The 18,089-nt window shown below is 45.0% G+C and overlaps 1 protein-coding gene across 3 annotated transcripts in view; it reads left to right on the top strand.

Moving 5' to 3' along the window:
• The first annotated feature begins 11,739 nt into the window (after positions 1-11,739).
• LOC140719127 (casein kinase I) overlaps positions 11,740-18,089 on the top strand; it is a 61,102-nt gene continuing 54,752 nt past the window's right edge. For 2 of the 3 annotated variants that reach the window (XM_073033524.1, XM_073033521.1), the window contains exons 1-2: positions 11,740-11,826; positions 12,097-12,184. In XM_073033524.1, coding sequence (XP_072889625.1) covers positions 12,109-12,184 — 76 coding nt within the window. In that variant the 5' untranslated portion in view covers positions 11,740-11,826; positions 12,097-12,108. Of the gene's footprint in view, positions 11,827-11,849; positions 11,973-12,096; positions 12,185-18,089 lie in introns of those variants that run through there. The other variant, XM_073033522.1, reaches the window with a different exon arrangement.

The following is an 18,089-nucleotide window of genomic DNA, read 5'->3' as shown; positions in this document are numbered from 1 at the left end:
CCACATCATGCTTTGCTTAAAGAAATAACAAAGTTAGACTCGCATTCTGGACTCGTTTCTTTTACAATTAGTTTTATGTTTTGGAGTTACAAAGCATAACATGCACAGATTGAAAAGATGCACGGTTAGGGCTACTGAGTTGTGGGCACGCTAGGTTAACATCGGAAGCGTGGAAACACATTTGCGGATGCCCGGCACAATCCTTACTGATTTGATTAGATGTGAAACGATGTTTTTTCTGTACATTTCGATGTAGATGTGACAATTAAAGCTATTCTTTAAAAAGCAACTGCCAATGGCTGAACTGTGAGCACTACTGGAATATTGACAGACGTGGACTGGTATATCCAAGGAGGAGTACTGGCAGAGGGAAGAAAAGAAGGCCAGCGAGCTGACGAGAGGCACTCTGAGACATCAACATGCAGTCACGTGGTGGGTGAGGAATGCAAAGTCGGAGAAAATGAGCAGATGATGTGCAAAAGGCTCGGCCCAAGATGTCCGACAAGCAAACAGCTGACGTCTCAGCCTGCAACACTGACTGTTTATTCCCCTCTATAGATGTGTACTGGTCTACTGAGTTCTTCCAACATTTTGTGAGCGTTGTTGGAGATAAAAGAGAATGCAAGTGCTGGAGCAACACACAAACTCTGCTTTAAGTATACCCAATGACTTGGCCTCCACACCGTCTGTGCCAATGAATTCCACAGATTCACCACCCTCTAGCTAAAGAAATTCCTTCATGTCTCTGTTTTAGATGGATGTCCCTCTATTCCAAGGCTGTGCCCCCGGTCCATAAATACGTAAACCCCAGCATGTCTTTACAATGCAAACAGTACTATAAAAAGTGTTTCCAGTGCGGGGGGAATCGATAGAGAGTTGGAGATGGAGTGAGAAGGTGCTGGAAGGTGATACGTAGGTGGAAACAGTTAAGGGAGGGATGACGGATGGACGTATAAGCGAATGGATGACAAGCACGGGTGCCACAACAAGGGTGTTGAATCTCAGCACTCGGGCATTCTTCTTCTCTCAGTCAAGCGTCATTGTGCCACAGACTCTCTGACGAGGAAAGGGCAGAAGGCGGAGTTGGTCTGGTACCTGCCAACACTCAGCTTTGAGTATCCTAATTAAAAAAAAGTGTAAGTATCACTTTGGGAGCTTACTATGCAATCTGACACGATTTATAGTAACAATTCCTAAGTACCTCAAAACACACAGGCATATAACAATGAGCTCAAAGCCTCTTGGCTTCCATTTTTATTGATTGTGCTAGGGACTGCTAACATCAATGATAAAATAGATGTAATATAAAACCATCATTCATGACATGGGTTCCGAAAGAGATGACCTGAATGCAGAGATAAGTTAACAGCCTGGGCTAAATGACTTAACAAATTGCTATTGTGAATCGCCTGACATCATGAGGCTTTGGGGAAGATGTCATAATGAGATTTTCATCAATCAACTTGCAATTCATCATGTTCAGGCACGGGTTGGCTCTCTCCAGCGCCCTGCCCGAATTCTCCACCAAGATCAGGAAAAAGGTCAGTGTGGTCTGTACATTCAGTAACCTGATGTGTGTTTACTAAAAGGGGATATTGGGTGTGATTGTGTTTTGTTCATTGTGGCTCCTGTACCTAATAAAGTGGCCACTGAGCATATGTTCGTGGTCTTCTGGTGCTGGTGCCCATCCACCTCAAGGTTCAATGTGTTGTGCGTTCAGAGATACTCTGCACACCACTTTAGTAACAGAGGTTATTTGAGTTACTGTCACCTTCCTGTCAGTTCGGACCAGTGTGGCCATTCTCCTCAGACCTCTCTCATTAACAAGGCATTTTAGGCCTGAGAACTTTCACTGACTGGATGTTGTTTGCTTTTCGCACCATCCTCTGTAAATGATAGAGACTGTTCTGCGTGAAAATCATAGATCAGCAGTTTCTGAGGTACCCATACGGCTCCATTAATCATTCCAAGGTTAAAGTCACTTTGGTGACACTTCTTCCCCATTATGATGTTTGTCTGAACCTCTTGACTATGTCTGCATGATGTCATGCGTTGACTTGCTGCCACATGATTGGCTGATTAGGTATTTGCATTAATGAGCAGGAGTACAGGAGTACCTAATAAAGTGGCCACTCTGTGCATTTTGACATGAACGCCCCGTTTCCTGTGTCTTTTCAAAGTTACTGCCTACAGTCAGAGGACTTGAGCACTCTTCATTTTCGACAAAGCATGCTTTGACAAAAAAAATGCAGAATTCTATTTGTGTTGTACATTTTATAATGATTTCAGAGTGGCATTCTGAGATAGCGAAGGGATCGTCTGCCAGTATTTTCTAGATTAATAGTAAATCAGTACATAGTAAATCAAACATGTCTAAATGTTTGTTTAGAATTTCCAATTTAGAACAGTATAGCACACTATGGGCCCTTCAGCCCATGATGTTGTGCTAACCTATATAGATTGACTCCACCATCAATCTCACCCTTCCCTCCTACACAGCCCATAACTCTCTATTTTTCATTATCTATGTACCTCTTTAAGAGTCTTTTAAGTGTCCCTAATGTGGTAGAGGCTGATGGCTTGAAGAGGAGTGGAGGAATGTTTAGGAAAGATGCCAGTGGTGTGAAAAGCCTCCCTTTAACATCTCCCCTAAAGTTTCCTTCACTCACCTTAAACAGATGTCTTCTTGTAGTGACCATTTTTGACCTGGGGAAAAGGTGTTGGCTCCCCACTCTATCTAAGCCTCTCATAATCTTGTACTCCTCTATCAGGTTGTCTCCTACCTTCCAACACTCTAAAGGGAAAAGCACTGTCTCACCAAGCTTTCCCCATAAGCCATGCTCTCTAATCTAGCCAGCATCCTTGTAAATCTTCTCTGCACCCTCTCTAAAGCTTCCACTTCTCTCCCATAACAAGGTGACCAGAAATGAACACAAGTGTGGGCTGACCAGAGTTTTACAGAGCTGGAATGTTACCTCATGGCTCTTGAACTCAATCCACTGATTAATGAAGGCCAGTTTAAAACCATAAAACATAGGAGAAGAAATAGGCTCACTGGGGGAACATTTGTCTCTGTAATGTCTTTCTCCTTCTCAATGAATATCATGCTACCCTTTATTTCAACTCTAACCCCCTCTTCTTCTCTTCCACCACTGTCATTGGACCTTGGGTTTTAAATCCACCCCACCTTCTTTTCTCCCACCATTGTCATCTGACCTTCCTTGGGTCCTGAACTCTTGAACGTCCCATACAAAACTTCTCACCTTTCCTCCTGCCCACGTCAAAGTAAATTTATTAGCAAAGTACATTTGTGTCACTTTGAGATTCATTTTCATGCAGGAATTTACAGGAAAATAAAGAAATATGAAAGAGTTTATAAAAAACGCTATACATAAAGTATGGCAAGCAACCAATGTGCAAGGTGTAGTTTCTTGGGCATTGTGCGGTTCCTCACAGGTGCTGTATATACACTCAGCGGCCACTTGACGGAACGAAGTGGCAACTGAGTGCATGTTTGTGGTCTTCTGCTGCTGTAGCCCATCAAGGTCTGATATGTTGTGCATTCAACATCGTTGCACAACACTGTTGCAATGTCTGGTTACTTGAGTTACTGTCAAGGCATATTCACCCACACAACTCTATTCTCTGTAAACTCTAAAGACTGTTGTGAATGAAAATCCCAGGAGATCAGCAGTTTCTGAGATACTCAAACCACCCCATCTGGCACCAATAATCAATCCAAGGTTAAAGTCACTTTGGAGACACTTTTTCCACATTCTGATGTTTGGTCTGAACAATAACTGAACCTCTTGACCATGTCTGCATGATCTCATGCGTTGAATTGCTGCCACATGATTGGCTGATTAGATACTTGCATTAACGAGCAGGTGTCCAGGTGTACCTAATAAAGTGGCCACTCTGCGTATTTTGTGACAGCTTCACAAGGCCAAGCTTGTGAGGATAAATAGTCTTTGTTATTCCGTCGAGAGGCGTCACCGGGACATGACAAGATTCATGGCTGTAGGGAACTACAGGAGAGGAAATCTGTTCCTTTGCCTCTGTTGATGATCTGCTTGCTTGATGATCTTTTCAGTTCAGATTAGCTGCTATTCCTGAGTCACATGACAGTGAATATGAATCAGGTTTATTATCTGTGATAAATGTCATGAAATTTGCTTTGTGGCAGCAGCACAGTGCAATACATAAAATTACTGTACTCTGACAAAAATAAATAATGAGGCTGTGTTATTGGGTTCATGGACCATTCCAAAATCTGATTGTGAGGGGAAGGTGTTGAAGAAGCTGTTCCTAAAATTTAGCATGGTGATGAGGAGGAATTTCTTTGGCCAGAGAGTGATGAATCTTTGGAATTTATTGCCACAGCTGGCTGTGGAGGCCAGGTCATTATGTTGATAAATCAGGGTGTGACTGTTATGGGGAGAAGGCAGGAGATTGGGGTTGAGAGGGCAATGGATCAGCCATGATAAAATGACTTGGCATGACATGTAAAACTTCAATAAACTTCTATAAATGTGTAGTGGAGAGTATAAATTGACTGGCTGCATCACAGCCTGGTATGGAAACACCAATGCCTATGAACAGAAAATCCTACAAAAAGTAGTGGATATGGCCCAGTCCATCACAGCTAAGGCCCTCCCCACCACTGAGCACATCCGCACAAAGCAATATTGCAGGAAAGCAGCATCCATCATCAGGGACCCCCTCCACCCAGGACATGCTCTCTGCTCACTGCTGCCTTCAGGAAGAAGATACAGGAGCCTTAGGACCCACACCACCAGGTTCAGGAACAGTTATTACTCCTCAACCATCAGAATCTTGAAACAGTGGGGATAACTTCACAACTTCACTCGCCCCACCACAGAGCTGTTCCCACAACCTATTGACTCACTTTCAAGGACTCTTCATCTCATGTTCTCAATGTTTATTGTTTGTTTGTTTTTTTTATTATTTCTTTTTTTCCTTTTGTATTTGCACATCTTGTTGTCTTTTGCCCACTGTTTGTCCATCCTGTTTGGGTGCGGTCTTTCATTGACTCTATATTGTTTCTTGGATTTACTGAGCATGCCCATAGGAAAAGCAATCTCAGGGTTTTATATGGTGACATAGATCACTTCGACAATAAATTTACTTTGAACTTTGAACTACTATTTAGAGGTACGGATGACAACAGACCCTTCCAGCCCAACCAACCCATGCTACACAATCCCACCCATGTGACCTATTAAGCTATATGTCTTTGGAAGGTGGGAGGAAACCCATGAGGTTTTGTGTGATAATGCAATTAGATCAAGATTATTTTCTGTGTAGAAAAAGTCTCAGTCTGCAGGGACATTGTCCAGTCATCTGGGCAGGAAAGGTTCTTTATTAAATTTATTCACGTTTCAGATGTGCATATTAGAAGAGATAGATTGAGGGTAAGGGATTTGGAGGAAATGTGAAGGGGATATTTTTCAAGTGTCAAGGACCTGCAATAAACTGCCAGAGAGAGATGAGGGAACAGACTCACTGTCAGCATTTGAGAAGCGTCTAGATGAGCACTTGAATTACCTAGGCATGGAAGGCTATGGGGCAAGAGCTGGAAGATGGGATTAATACAGGCGTGTGCCCATGGATCATGGATGTGAGGGTTTGAATGAGCTGCTTCTGTACTGAGTTACAGAGTTTCTCCAGTCCTGATGACTGGGTCTCGGCTCAAAACATCGACTATTTATTCCACTGCATAGATGCTTCCTAACGTGCTGAGTTCCTTCAGGGTGTGTGTGTGTGTGTGTGTGTGTGTGTGTGTGTGTGTGTGTGTGTGTGTGTGTGTGTGTGTGTGTGTGTGTGTGTGTGTGTGTGTGTGTGTGTGTGTGTGTGTGTGTGTGTGTGTGTGTGTGTGTGTGTGTGTGTGTGTGATGTGTCTGTGTGTGAGTGTGTGTTTATGTTGAGTTCAACCAGCAAATTGTTTGTTGCTGGAGATGACAGGGTCTGCAGTCTCTTGTGCCTCTGTCAGGAGGAGGCTGTTGGGAGAGCAACAGATGCAGGTTTGTGTGAGTGTTTTGTTGATATATTTAGACCTGCAACGTGGCTGCAGCGTGGTTGACTTATGGGATGTTGTTTCTCCTTCCTGGCAGAGCCACCTGAGCAAAACAAATGTGACCTAAATGACGTCATGCTCAGCTGTGAATTCGCTGGCCCATGAGTTAATCCTCCATTTCTGCCTCCATCTACACACCGTGCTTTTATACACGTCACTTCTCTTTCCAGAGATGGCAAAATAGCATCAACACACCCAGGACCAGAAACAGAGGCCAGTCCCAACCACTCTAATGCCTTTACAAACTGATTTGTGTCACAATCTTCATTGATGCATGGAAAGTGTTATGATAATAATTTTATGTATCACGGCCAATCACTTTATGTTGAAAAATGTTGGATTTTACGTAACCAACTTGCAAATTATACAGTCATAGAATGCAACAGCGGAGAAATAGACCCTTTGGCCCATCTAGTCCATGCCAAACCATTATCCTGCACAGTCCCATTGACCTGCACCCGGCCCAAAGCCCTCAAAAGCCCTTCCACCATTGTACTTACCCAAGCTTCCCTTAAATGTTGCAATCAACCCCATATTCACCACTTCTGCTGGCAGCTCATTCCACACTCTCACCACCCTCTGAGTGAAGAAGTTCCCCCTCATGTTCCCCTTAAACATTTCACTTTCCACCTTTAACCCATGACCTCTAGTTCTACTCTCACCTAACCTCCATGGAGAAAGCCTGCCTACATTTACCCCATGCAACCCCTCATAACTTTATATACCTCTATCAAATTAAATATATTACAATTAAAGCACAAATTTTTAAAATTTAAGTCAAAATTCCTTCACTTTTTTCTGAACTCTTTCTTTTCCTTGTCTTTAATTCCTGACTGCTTCCCTTTATTCTGCAAGTTCGGTTGTATAGTTTCACTAAATCAGCACTGGGTGATCTTGTCTGCTGTGAGGTGAACTTGATCCCTCGTGAAGGTTTGTCAGTAATCGACCAAAATAACCCACTGTGTTCCAAGAGTTGTCTTCACTCTCCAAGATGTAACTCCGGAACTGTCAGCCGTTCTCCACTTGGGAAAGCCCTTTTTCAGGCTCTTCCTGAAGGGCAGTCTTCATCCAGCTTTGGAAAGGTTTGAAGTGGAATGTCCCCAGGATGTGATTATTTTCCTTCTCTCCATCTTTGCTCGATGACCGACCTGTGAATCGCTTTGGATAGTCGAACTTGAGGGCAGGGTACAGGGTGAATGGTAGGATTCTCGATGGTGCGGAGGACCAGAGAGATCCTGAAGTCCATGTCCAAAGATCCCACGCAGGTTGGTAAGCTGGTTAAAACGTCATACGGTGTGTTGGCCTTAATTAGTCGAGGGATTAACTTTGAGTAGACCACACTTGGAATATTCTGGTCACCTCATTATAGGGAGCATGTGGAAGTTTTGGAGAGAGTAGGAGGAGATTAGAGATCATGTCATGAGAATAGGTTGACTGAGCTACAGTGTTTCTCTTTGGAGTGAAGGAGAATGAGAGGTGACTTGGTAGAGGCCTCTTATCATCTTGGATACATTAGGTACCTCATAAAGTGGCCACTGAGTATAGACCCCTCCCCCACCCACCAACATCAGATCACCTCTGACCTTACCCAGGGCTTAGGGTGCCAATTGGCTTCCTACTGTTCCTGTGACATCTGGTATTACGATCTTCTTGATGCTAAAACTTCTACACAGTGTGAGGTGCAGTCAAGTGCTATTTCAGTACAAACCTTTTGTTCTCTGCCCCTGTATTCAGCTCCCAGTGAGATTATCAGAGAAGCACCTCGCCCGTGTTCAAATCTCCGGATAAATACGGAATTGGCATCAGCTACAGTTTCTTTTATACCATTGTTACCTCTGAGTCACACCATTATTTGTCCAAGTCTCACCCCAAATAAATCCAGACGGGGATTCTAATACAGAACTGAGGGTAAGCAGTATCAAGTTCCTGGGTGTCGACATCTCTGAGGATGTATCCTGCGCCCAGCTATTGATGTAATCACAAAGAAGGCGCACCCCTGGCTATTTTTCATTAGGAAGTTGAGGATATTTGGTATGTCACCAATGACTCCAGCAAATTTTTCCAGATGTATCATGGAGAGCGTTCTAACTGGTTACATCACCGTCTGGTATGAAGGGGCCACTGCACAGGATCAGAAAAACACACAGAAAGCTGAAAGCTCAACCAACTGCACAATGGACACTGGCCTCCACAATTTAAAAAGGTGGCAGCCATCATTAAGGACCCCATCACCCAGAACATGCCCTGGCTGGTGGGTAAACTATCCTCACTGGGACTCAACACACCTCTCTGTAAATGGATCTTGAATTCTTGATGGGAAGACCCAAGTCAACTGGAGTTGGCAGGAACATCTTGAGCTCCATCCCACTGAGCACTTGTGTCCCCCCAGCGCTGTGTGCTCAGCCCACTGCTGACCCAGATCCAGCTGAGACTGCATCATCAAGTTCGCCGATGATACAACAGTGGCGAGTCAACATACAGAGAGGAGGCAGAGAGGCTTGTTAAATAGTGTGAGACCAAGATCACGGGTCTCAACGTGAACAGGACAAAAGAGATGATTGTGGACTTTAGGAAGACACAGGCCGACCAGGCTCCATTGCACATCAATGGCTCTGCCATGGAGAGAGTGAAGAGCACAAAGTGCACATAATATGGACGATCTAATCTGGACCCACTGCACGTCCTCATTAGTCAAGAAGGCACAGCAATGACTACACTTTTACTAAGGTGTGGAAGGCTCCCGGCCCTCATTCTAACAACTTTCTACAGGAGCACCATCGAGAGGGCCCTGTCTGGCTGCATCATTGTGCGGCATGGAAGCTGCAAGGCATCGCACCACTATGGACGACAGTGAAAACTGCCAAGAGGATCATTGGGACTCCATCCCCCATTTGTGACATTTACTGGGAGCATTGTATGTGATTGGCCTGAAGCATTAGTGAGGATCCCCCACCACCCATCCCACAATCTCTTTGATCCACTACCATCAGGAAGGAGGTACAGGAACATCAGGACTGGGACCGCCAGACTGGGTAACAGCTTCTTCCCCCAGGCTAATGAATACCCTGCCACCACCAAGGTCTCACCACTAGGACAGCGAGCTGTTTACCGTTCACCTGTGCTGGGCGCTTCACCTGCATTTTGAATTATCCTTGGTAATATTTAGCTTTATGTTTGTTGGTGCACCACGGTCCAGAGGAACGTTGTTTCGTTTGGTTGTATATATGTACACTGAGATGACAATAAACTTGAACTTATTATGATTTATATTTTATGTATTGGTCTGTACTGCTGCCACAAAATAACAAATTTCAATGCAGGTATCAGTGCTGATACACCTCATTCTGAGGAGGCAATGGAGGCGCCCTCTATATGACGCCACATTAAACTGTCGCCCTCTGTTCTCTCTAGTGGATTTAAAAGATTCCCTCTCTTCAGCTGTAGGACTGACCTGAAATGACACCATTCTTTGGGCGTTTGACCTCCAGTGTAGCAGCACTCCTTTATCAGAGGGAGCCTAGACCTTTCCGTTGTCATCTCATGAATTATAACTTACCCAGTCTGGCAGAAGTAGTCCTGTACCTCCTTCCTGATGGTAGTGGGTCAAAGAGATTGTGGGATGGCTGGTAGGTATCGTCAACAATAGCTCAGGCCCATCGTCTACAGTGGATCGGAGGGAGGGAGACCCCAGTGATCCTCTTGGTGACTCTGTAGGGTCCGGTGACTTGCAGCTTCACAGTGATGCAGCCAGACTGGACCCTCTCCGTGGCGTTCGCTTAGAAAGTTGTTAGAATCGGGGTGGGGAGCCTTGCATGCCTCAATCTCCCACTTGAAGCAACAAGCTTTTCAGATTGCAGGGCTTTAACCCAAAATGACCTGTTCCCCCAACCCCTCCCGACACAAAGATTTGCTTGACCCCCTGAGTTCTTTCAGGAGGCTGTTTGGTGCTCTTTTCAGAGAGCACCCGTTTGGCTGTGAGTTTATCTGCAATATCCCGAGGCTGTGAAAACCTCAGCGTTAATTCTTGATTTACAATCTTCATAAACTCTTTAGCAAATGTCCCGTAGAGAGCATTCTGGTTGTATCACCACCCAGTATGAAGGGGCCACTGTACAGGATCAGGAAAGGCCGCAAGAAAGTTGTAAACTCAGCCATTTCCATCATGGGCTCTAGCCTCCCCAGCATTGAGGACACCTTCAAAAGGCAATGTCTATCACTAAGGATTTCAACACCCAGGACATGCCCTCTTATCATTGCTACAGTGAAAGAGGAGGTACAGGAGCCTGAAGACACACACTCAATGATTCAGCAAAATCTTCTTCCTTTCCGCCATCTGATTCCTGAATGTACAATGAACCCATGAACACAAGCTCACTCCTTTTCCTCTCTTTTTGCAGCACTTATCTAATTTAATTATTTTATATGCTTTGTTATTGTGATTTATAGTACTTTTATGCATTGCCCTGCAATACATGACAAATTCCGTGGCAACGCACACAAAATGCTTGAGGAACTCAGTAAGTCTGTCAGCATCTCAAAGTTGAAAGTAAATTTATTATCAAAGTACATATGTGTCGCCATATACAACCCAGAGGTTCTTTTTCTTGTGGGCATACTCAATAAATCCAATAACCATAACAGAATCAACGAAATACTGCACCAACAGGGTGCAAGTATACAAAAAGAGAACAAACTGTGCAAATACCAAAGAAAATAATAGTAATAAATAAGCAATAAATATTGAGAATATGAGATGAAGAGTCCTTGAAAGTGAGTCCGTCGCTCGTTTTAGACCCTGATGATGGGCCTCGGCCTGAGGCGTCGACTGTTCATTCATTTCCTCAGTTCCTCCAGCATTTTGTGTATGTTGCTCTGGATTTCCAGCATCTCCTGTGTTTAAAATTTCATGACATAATAAAGCTGATACTGATTCTGATAATCTTTTTACTGGTTGCATCGTGCTCAGGTATGGTGATTCAAATGCAGAGAATAGCGGACTAAACCGACTACATCACAGGCACATCTCTCCCCCACCTACAGAAGGCAGTGTCTCAAGAAGGTAACATCAGTCATCAAAGATCCCCACCATCTGCGTCATAGCATCTTCTCGCATCTATCGGGCAAGAGGCATGGAAACCTGAATGAAGTTCCACACCGACACATACAAGAACAGCCACTCCCCTTCAGCCACCCATCTATTGAAACAACCCACACAAACCTAATCACTCCCTTGGTAAAGCATCATGATGTCCACTTTGATCTCTTTGCATTTGTTTTATTGTGTTCTGTCTGGTAAATTGTTTATAATGTACGTGCAATTTATGTTTTTGTGAATGCTGCTGATCTGACGCTGTGTGCCTGTGATGCTGCTGCAAGTTTTCCATTGCACCTGTCCATACATGTATTTATACAGATGACAATAAACTGAACCATAACAGAATGCAGAATACAGTGTTACAGTTACAGATAAAATACAGTGAATGTAAAAAACAAGTTGCAAGAGCCATGGCAGGGCACGCTGTGAGGTCAGAAGACTATCTCACGGCACGGCTTGTCAATAGGGAATTATGGTTGCACAGTTGTAATTACTGCTTTAATTCTCCCTCCTCCCCCCCCCCTCCGCCCTCTCTGACATCCATCCGGGTCCCGGTTCGCCCGGGTGACGTCACCGGGCCTCCGTTGTCAATAATGGCGAGGCAGTGAGAGCGGGGCGGCGGCGGACGGCGGAGGTAGGGCTCTCCGGGCAATCCTCGGCCATCCGTGCTTGCTCCGGTCCTCGGCGCCGTCCCGGCCCGCCGATCAAAGGCCCGGCGTCCCCGTGGGGCCCAGGGAGGCGAAATCGGGAGGGGATATCGACGTTTAGCCGCTGAAATCGGTGGGGAAAGGAGGACTCCCCCCCCCCCCCCTCCCCGCCGCCTCTCCCGTCCGCACTCCGGGAGCTGCCAGTCACTGGAGGCTGAGCCCGAGCCTCATTCTTCTTCTCTCTGATTGTTTTCCAGAGCAAGGAAAAGATGGAGCTGAGAGTTGGGAACAAATACAGGCTGGGGAGGAAGATTGGCAGCGGCTCCTTTGGTGACATTTACCTGGGTAAGTTTTTGTTTTGTTGTAAATAGAACGTAATCATTCCAAATACCCAGCGTTGAGCAAATCTCCTCTCGATGTAAATCAGTGCGAAATTAAGTTGGGAAAGGAGTAGCTTGTATTTTTCGAATTGTGCTCATATTGTTTGTGTATCTATTATTTTTCTCCTTGTTGGAGTTGCTGGAGCTGTCAATGGCTAAGAGGCTTTGCGTTGAGATGAGTGGGGCTTTACTGAGGGTGAGGGATCCTTCCATTCTAAAGGCACCCTTTGGAATATGGGGTCCCAGAAGGCAGGGGTGGGGTGGCTGGTGATTTTATTTGGGAGCTGCGCATCCAGACAATGGGAGTCATGTATATTCGCTAGGCTGACTTTATCTCTTTCCCTGGAAAGTTAAGAATGGGTGTTCATATGTTAATTTTTGGGAGTGCAAGATGTCTGAGTCCTAGCATTTTATCCCCTTAAAAGGGAAAATATATATTTTTTAACATTATTCAATGGCTCTTCCTTTGTTTGTGTGTGTTGCTGAGGATTTCTGGCATCTGCAGAATCTCCTGTGTTTATGACTTCCTTTATAGTTTGGACATCCATGTCTTTTTTTTTGTCAAAATGTGGTGACTATGGTCTTTGAGTCTTCATCTGCTGGATAGTTTGCCAGACGCCTTTTGCAAAAATAAAAGATCATGGTGCTCTCTAGTATATAACTATTGGATATCATGTAAGAAGAGGGGTCAGGAGTCAGCCATATGGTCATTTGAGCCTGCCCCACCTCATAGCTGATTTGATCTTGGTCTCCTCTCCACTTTCCTGCTTGCTTTCTTTAACCTATGACTTTTTGTAGATTAAACATCTGTCTATCTCTGCTGTGAATATGTTGCATGATTCAGACTCCATAGGGGAAAGGGTATTTCAAAGATCCATGACCCTCCTGAGAGAATAAGTTCTCATCTGTCTTAAATATGTGACTAGCTGTCCTGAAATTATGCTCCTGGTTCCCTTTGGGAAACGTGCTCTCTAAGTTGCCCAGTGAAGCGCCCCTATACAGTAATCTGAAGTTTTAAAAATTGCCTCTTTTTAACCATCAGTGAGTAATAGCTAAAACTTTGATCTTCAGTTCCTTTTAATCCCAAGAATTAATCAAATGAGACTTGTCTCAATTGTCTCCAGTGTATACATATGTTTCCATTTTTCAAATGAGTCGCAAACTGTATGTGTTACTGCAGTTGTCATCTTGCCTCGTGCCCCGTATCGATCTAGTAACACTGCTCTATTGTGCTCCCCTACCTTCACAGTAGGTCTGTGTTCTGATTGTCATCCTAAGCTGGCATACTGCACTTTTTGCCTTGTAGAGAAAACGTGTTTGATTCCAGCCTCTATGTTTTGTTGAGCTTCCTTGGTCATGCCCTGTATTGTTTATTGCATCCGTGTGTTGGCCCTGCCCTGAGGCACAGATGTTGAGAGGTTCTCCTGTTTACTGACGTTGCCAAAATGCTTTTCCTCTTTCCCAGGAGATCTGTTTTTCAAAATAAAAAGAAAGTTGGAGGAAATCTCCTAAAGAAGAACAAGCTATACCTGGTGTTCCTGTCAATGAAGTTCAGTAACTTTAGATATTATCATCTTGGACCTCTGGAGAAAGTGTATGACCTTTTGTATGGTAGGAATTTTTCCTATAAGCTTGTAGTACAGAACAGAGATGAGGAATTTCTTTAGACAGATGGTGAATCTGTGGAATTCATTGCCACAGACGGCTGTGGAGGCCGAGTCATTGAGTATATTTAAAGCGGAGGTTGGTGGGTTCTTGATTAGTCAAGATGTCAGAGGTTAAAGGAAAAGCCAGGAGATTGGGGTTGAGGGGGTTAATGAATCAGCCGTAATGAAATGAATGACTGAGCAGACTTGATGAGCTGACTGGTCTAATTCTGTGCCTGTGTCTTAGGGTCTTGTATTGTCTGGCACCAACCTGGTGTGTTGTGGTGGCTCACTCAATAATGAAACAGCATTTGTTTCAATTTATGGCAAGTCTTTACTTGATTTTACAATGGAGGAATTAGAACAGAAATGGAAGGAAGGAGGAACCCAGAGTAAGAAGGTTCGGTGGGGGGGGGGTCAGTCCTAATCAAGGGTCTCAGCCCGAGACATTGATTCTTTATTCTTCTCCATAGACGTTGCCAGATCTACTGGGGTTCCCTAGCATTTTGTGTGTTTTGGTGATCACCGTTTCAGTTTTACTGGTTGATCAACTTTCAATCTGTACTTGACTTGATTACTGGGTGATACGTGAATGGCATGACCCACACCCTTTGCTGTTAGGCAGATGAGGCTATCAAATCGGAAGGTAAAAGGTGCGGAATCCTGCAGTTTGTTTAGTTAGTCACTAATATACTCACTTTATTTCTTCTCAGACTGACTGGTTGAGCTTTAATATTGTGGCACTTTTCTTTAAATGCCCTCCTGCTTGGACGTTGGCCTTTTTTTCTTACCCCTCTTACCGAGAAAAGGTCCTGACTTGATGTGCAGTCACTGTTTAGGCATAACAGATTCTGATTCAGATTAATTTATCGCATGTACATCGAAAGGTATAGTGAATGCGTTGTTTACGTTAACAACCAACACAACTTTAGGATGTTCAGGGGGCAGCCGGTAAGTGTTATGAAGCAATGCGGCACCAACGTAGCATGTCCACGATGTTCAACAGAACAACACAAGCAACAACAACAGCAAAACAGACCCTTTCACACTTCCACAGACAGGTAGCCCATCCCAAGATAGGCTACCTCCATGCCTCCAGTCCTTGACCCTGGACTCTCAGGCTTCCAGACAATGGGCTTCCAACTTTGGACTTTGCTGACCTCTGTTCCAGCCTAGACCCCAGAACTTACCTCTCATGAGTTTGACCTTAGTGCCTCAATGTCCCTCGTAACTCCTTCAGGACCCTTGCCTCCAGATTCGTTGACTTCAAGCGCTTGCTGACTTTCGACTGTGGGGCACTCCAGTCACCAGCTAACCAAACACCCCAAACACCAAACATCTAACTTCATTAACAACCCCTGACCACTAACACTCCCCCTCACTTTGTCCCCAAACCCATCCCAGCGATCCTAAAACTAAGTCCGAGCCAGAACACTGGCTCAGGCATCACAGTTTGGTGCCATCTTGACCGGAAGATCATTTGACAAGTAGCGAACAGCCATAGTGAAGTTTTGATTTACAAGGAGTTTGGGCTGAATTGGTCTTAACACGAGACCAGTTGTGGCATTAATATCGAGGGAAGTTAGTGCCTTTTGAGGCATTTTCTCTCGAGAGGGACTTTGGCCATGTCTAAAGAAAAGGATTGGTTTCTAGATGAATGATTGTGTTGTAGGAATCCCTTCTTCCCCTTGGCCGTCAGATTTGTGAATAAGAACCCATGAACACTACCTCGCTATTTATAATATGTATTTCTTATTGTAACTAATAGTATATTTTTGTGTATTGTAATGTACTGCTTCTGCCAAACAACAAATTTCATGACATGTCAGTGATAATAAATGTTATTCAGTGTCTTTGTGGTTGGGGATGGGGGGGAAAGTAGAATGGTAAGCAATTCTATGGATTTGAGGGAGCAGGAAGTGGGAAACCCTTTGGATAATAGAGGAATTGGGCCAGAAATAAGTTTGATGTTCCCACTTTGGTTAGGCTACAGTAGCCTCTACAAATGGCACTTGTATAAAGAAAATGTTTGATGAGTTCAAGAATCATGAGGTAATGTTACAGCTCTATGAAACCCTGGTTAGATTAGGGTTTGGAGTATTGTGTTCTTTTCTGGTGTCCTGATTATAGGAAGGATGTGAAAGCTTTAGAGATGGTGCAGAGAAGATTTATCAGAAGCTTCTTGGAGTAGAGAGCACGCCTTAAGCAGATAAATTGAGAGAGCTAAATTTCTTCTTTAGAGCGAAGGTGTACATGGAGCAGTTGGAGAGCCAGAGACTTTGTTTTCTGGGGTGGAAATGGCTGATATGAGGGGCATAATTTTAAAGTGATTGGAGAGTAGTATGGGGGGTGTTGGAGGCAATTTTTTTTTCACACAGAGTGGTGGGTTTGGTAGAGTGAGATATAGTAAATATTTAGATGGGTATTTTCATGATAGGAAAAGGGATGGGATATGCCGGAAGGAAGGAGTAGATTGATCTAAGGAGGTTATAAGTTGGTACGGCACTGTGGGCTGAAGGGCCTGTATTGTGTTGTAGTGTTCTATATTGTGTAAGATGGCAGTTATTGGTGGAAACGCCAAGTTTGTTTTATAATTGTGGTTTCAGCAGAGGAAAGAAGTTCAGTGTAGATTTATGGAACAAAATACATCTGGTAATGGTGGGTTTAAAGCAGCAGTTCACCAGATTAGTGTCAGTAGAGGAAGCGAAGATGGGAGTGGGGGAAATTGCATTCCGTGGGGTGAGCTGAGGAACTGATGATGGGAGAGGGATGAATGGTTTTGTGTCCTGTTGATCTTGTTGAGGTTGCTGTTGAGGGATGTAAGGAAATGAGAGAAAGTAAGTTCATTCGTGTAAATAAGTTGAGCTAATGTGAACATGCTTGAGCAGGGTGGGAGAGAAGAAAGGCAGATGGTTGACCAATGCCAAAGCAGAGAAAAGTTCAGATGGGAGGATGTGGTGGTAAGAATGTGGACTGCATGGGGAAAGTGAGAAGTGTGCAGTGACTCTAAAGAGATGGGATCGGGTGGTGGGACAATGATTCTAAAGGGATGGGACAGGTGGTGGGACAATGATTCTAAAGGGATGGGATCGGGTGATGGGACAATGATTCTAAAGGGGTGGGACAGTGATTCTAAAAAGATGGGATCGGGTGGTGGGACAGCGATTCTAAAGGGATGAGATGGTGATTCTAAAGGGATGGGATCGGGTGGTGGGACAATGATTCTAAAGGGATGGGACGGGTGGTGGGACAGTGATTCTAAAAAAATGGGATCGGGTGGTGGGACAGCGATTCTAAAGGGATGGGATGGTGATTCTAAAGGGATGGGACGGGTGGTGGGACAGTGATTCTAAAGGGGTGGGACGGCGATTCTAAAGGGATGGGATCGGGCGGTGGGATGGTGATTCTAAAGGGATGGGACGGGTGGTGGGACGGTGATTCTAAAGGGATGGGATCGGGCGGTGGGACGGCGATTCTAAAGGGATGGGATCGGGCGGTGGGACGGCGATTCTAAAGGGATGGGATCGGGTGGTGGGACAGTGATTCTAAAGGGGTGGGACGGCGATTCTAAAGGGATGGGATCGGGCGGTGGGATGGTGATTCTAAAGGGATGGGACGGGTGGTGGGACGGTGATTCTAAAGGGATGGGATCGGGCGGTGGGACGGCGATTCTAAAGGGATGGGATCGGGCGGTGGGACGGCGATTCTAAAGGGATGGGATCGGGCGGTGGGATGGTGATTCTAAAGGGATGGGACGGGTGGTGGGACAGTGATTCTAAAGGGGTGGGACGGCGATTCTAAAGGGATGGGATCGGGCGGTGGGATGGTGATTCTAAAGGGATGGGACGGGTGGTGGGACGGTGATTCTAAAGGGATGGGATCGGGCGGTGGGACGGCGATTCTAAAGAGTAAGATGTGAGTGGTTGAATAATGATTCTAAAGGGGTGGGACGGCGATTCTAAAGGGATGGGATCGGGCGGTGGGACGGCGATTCTAAAGAGTAAGATGTGAGTGGTTGAATAATGATTCTGAAGGGATGGGACGGGTGGTGGGACAGTGATTCTAAAGGGGTGGGACGGCAATTCTAAAGGGATGGGATCGGGCGGTGGGACGGCGATTCTAAAGAGTAAGTTGTGAGTGGTAGGACAATGATTCTAAAGGGATGGGACGGGTGGTGGGACAGTGATTCTAAAGGGATGGGACGGGCGGTGGGACGGCGATTCT

Source organism: Hemitrygon akajei, chromosome 31 (genome assembly GCF_048418815.1).
Source record: "Hemitrygon akajei chromosome 31, sHemAka1.3, whole genome shotgun sequence".
Classification (NCBI taxonomy): Eukaryota; Metazoa; Chordata; class Chondrichthyes; order Myliobatiformes; family Dasyatidae; genus Hemitrygon; species Hemitrygon akajei.
This window is presented reverse-complemented; position numbering and strand designations above follow the sequence as displayed.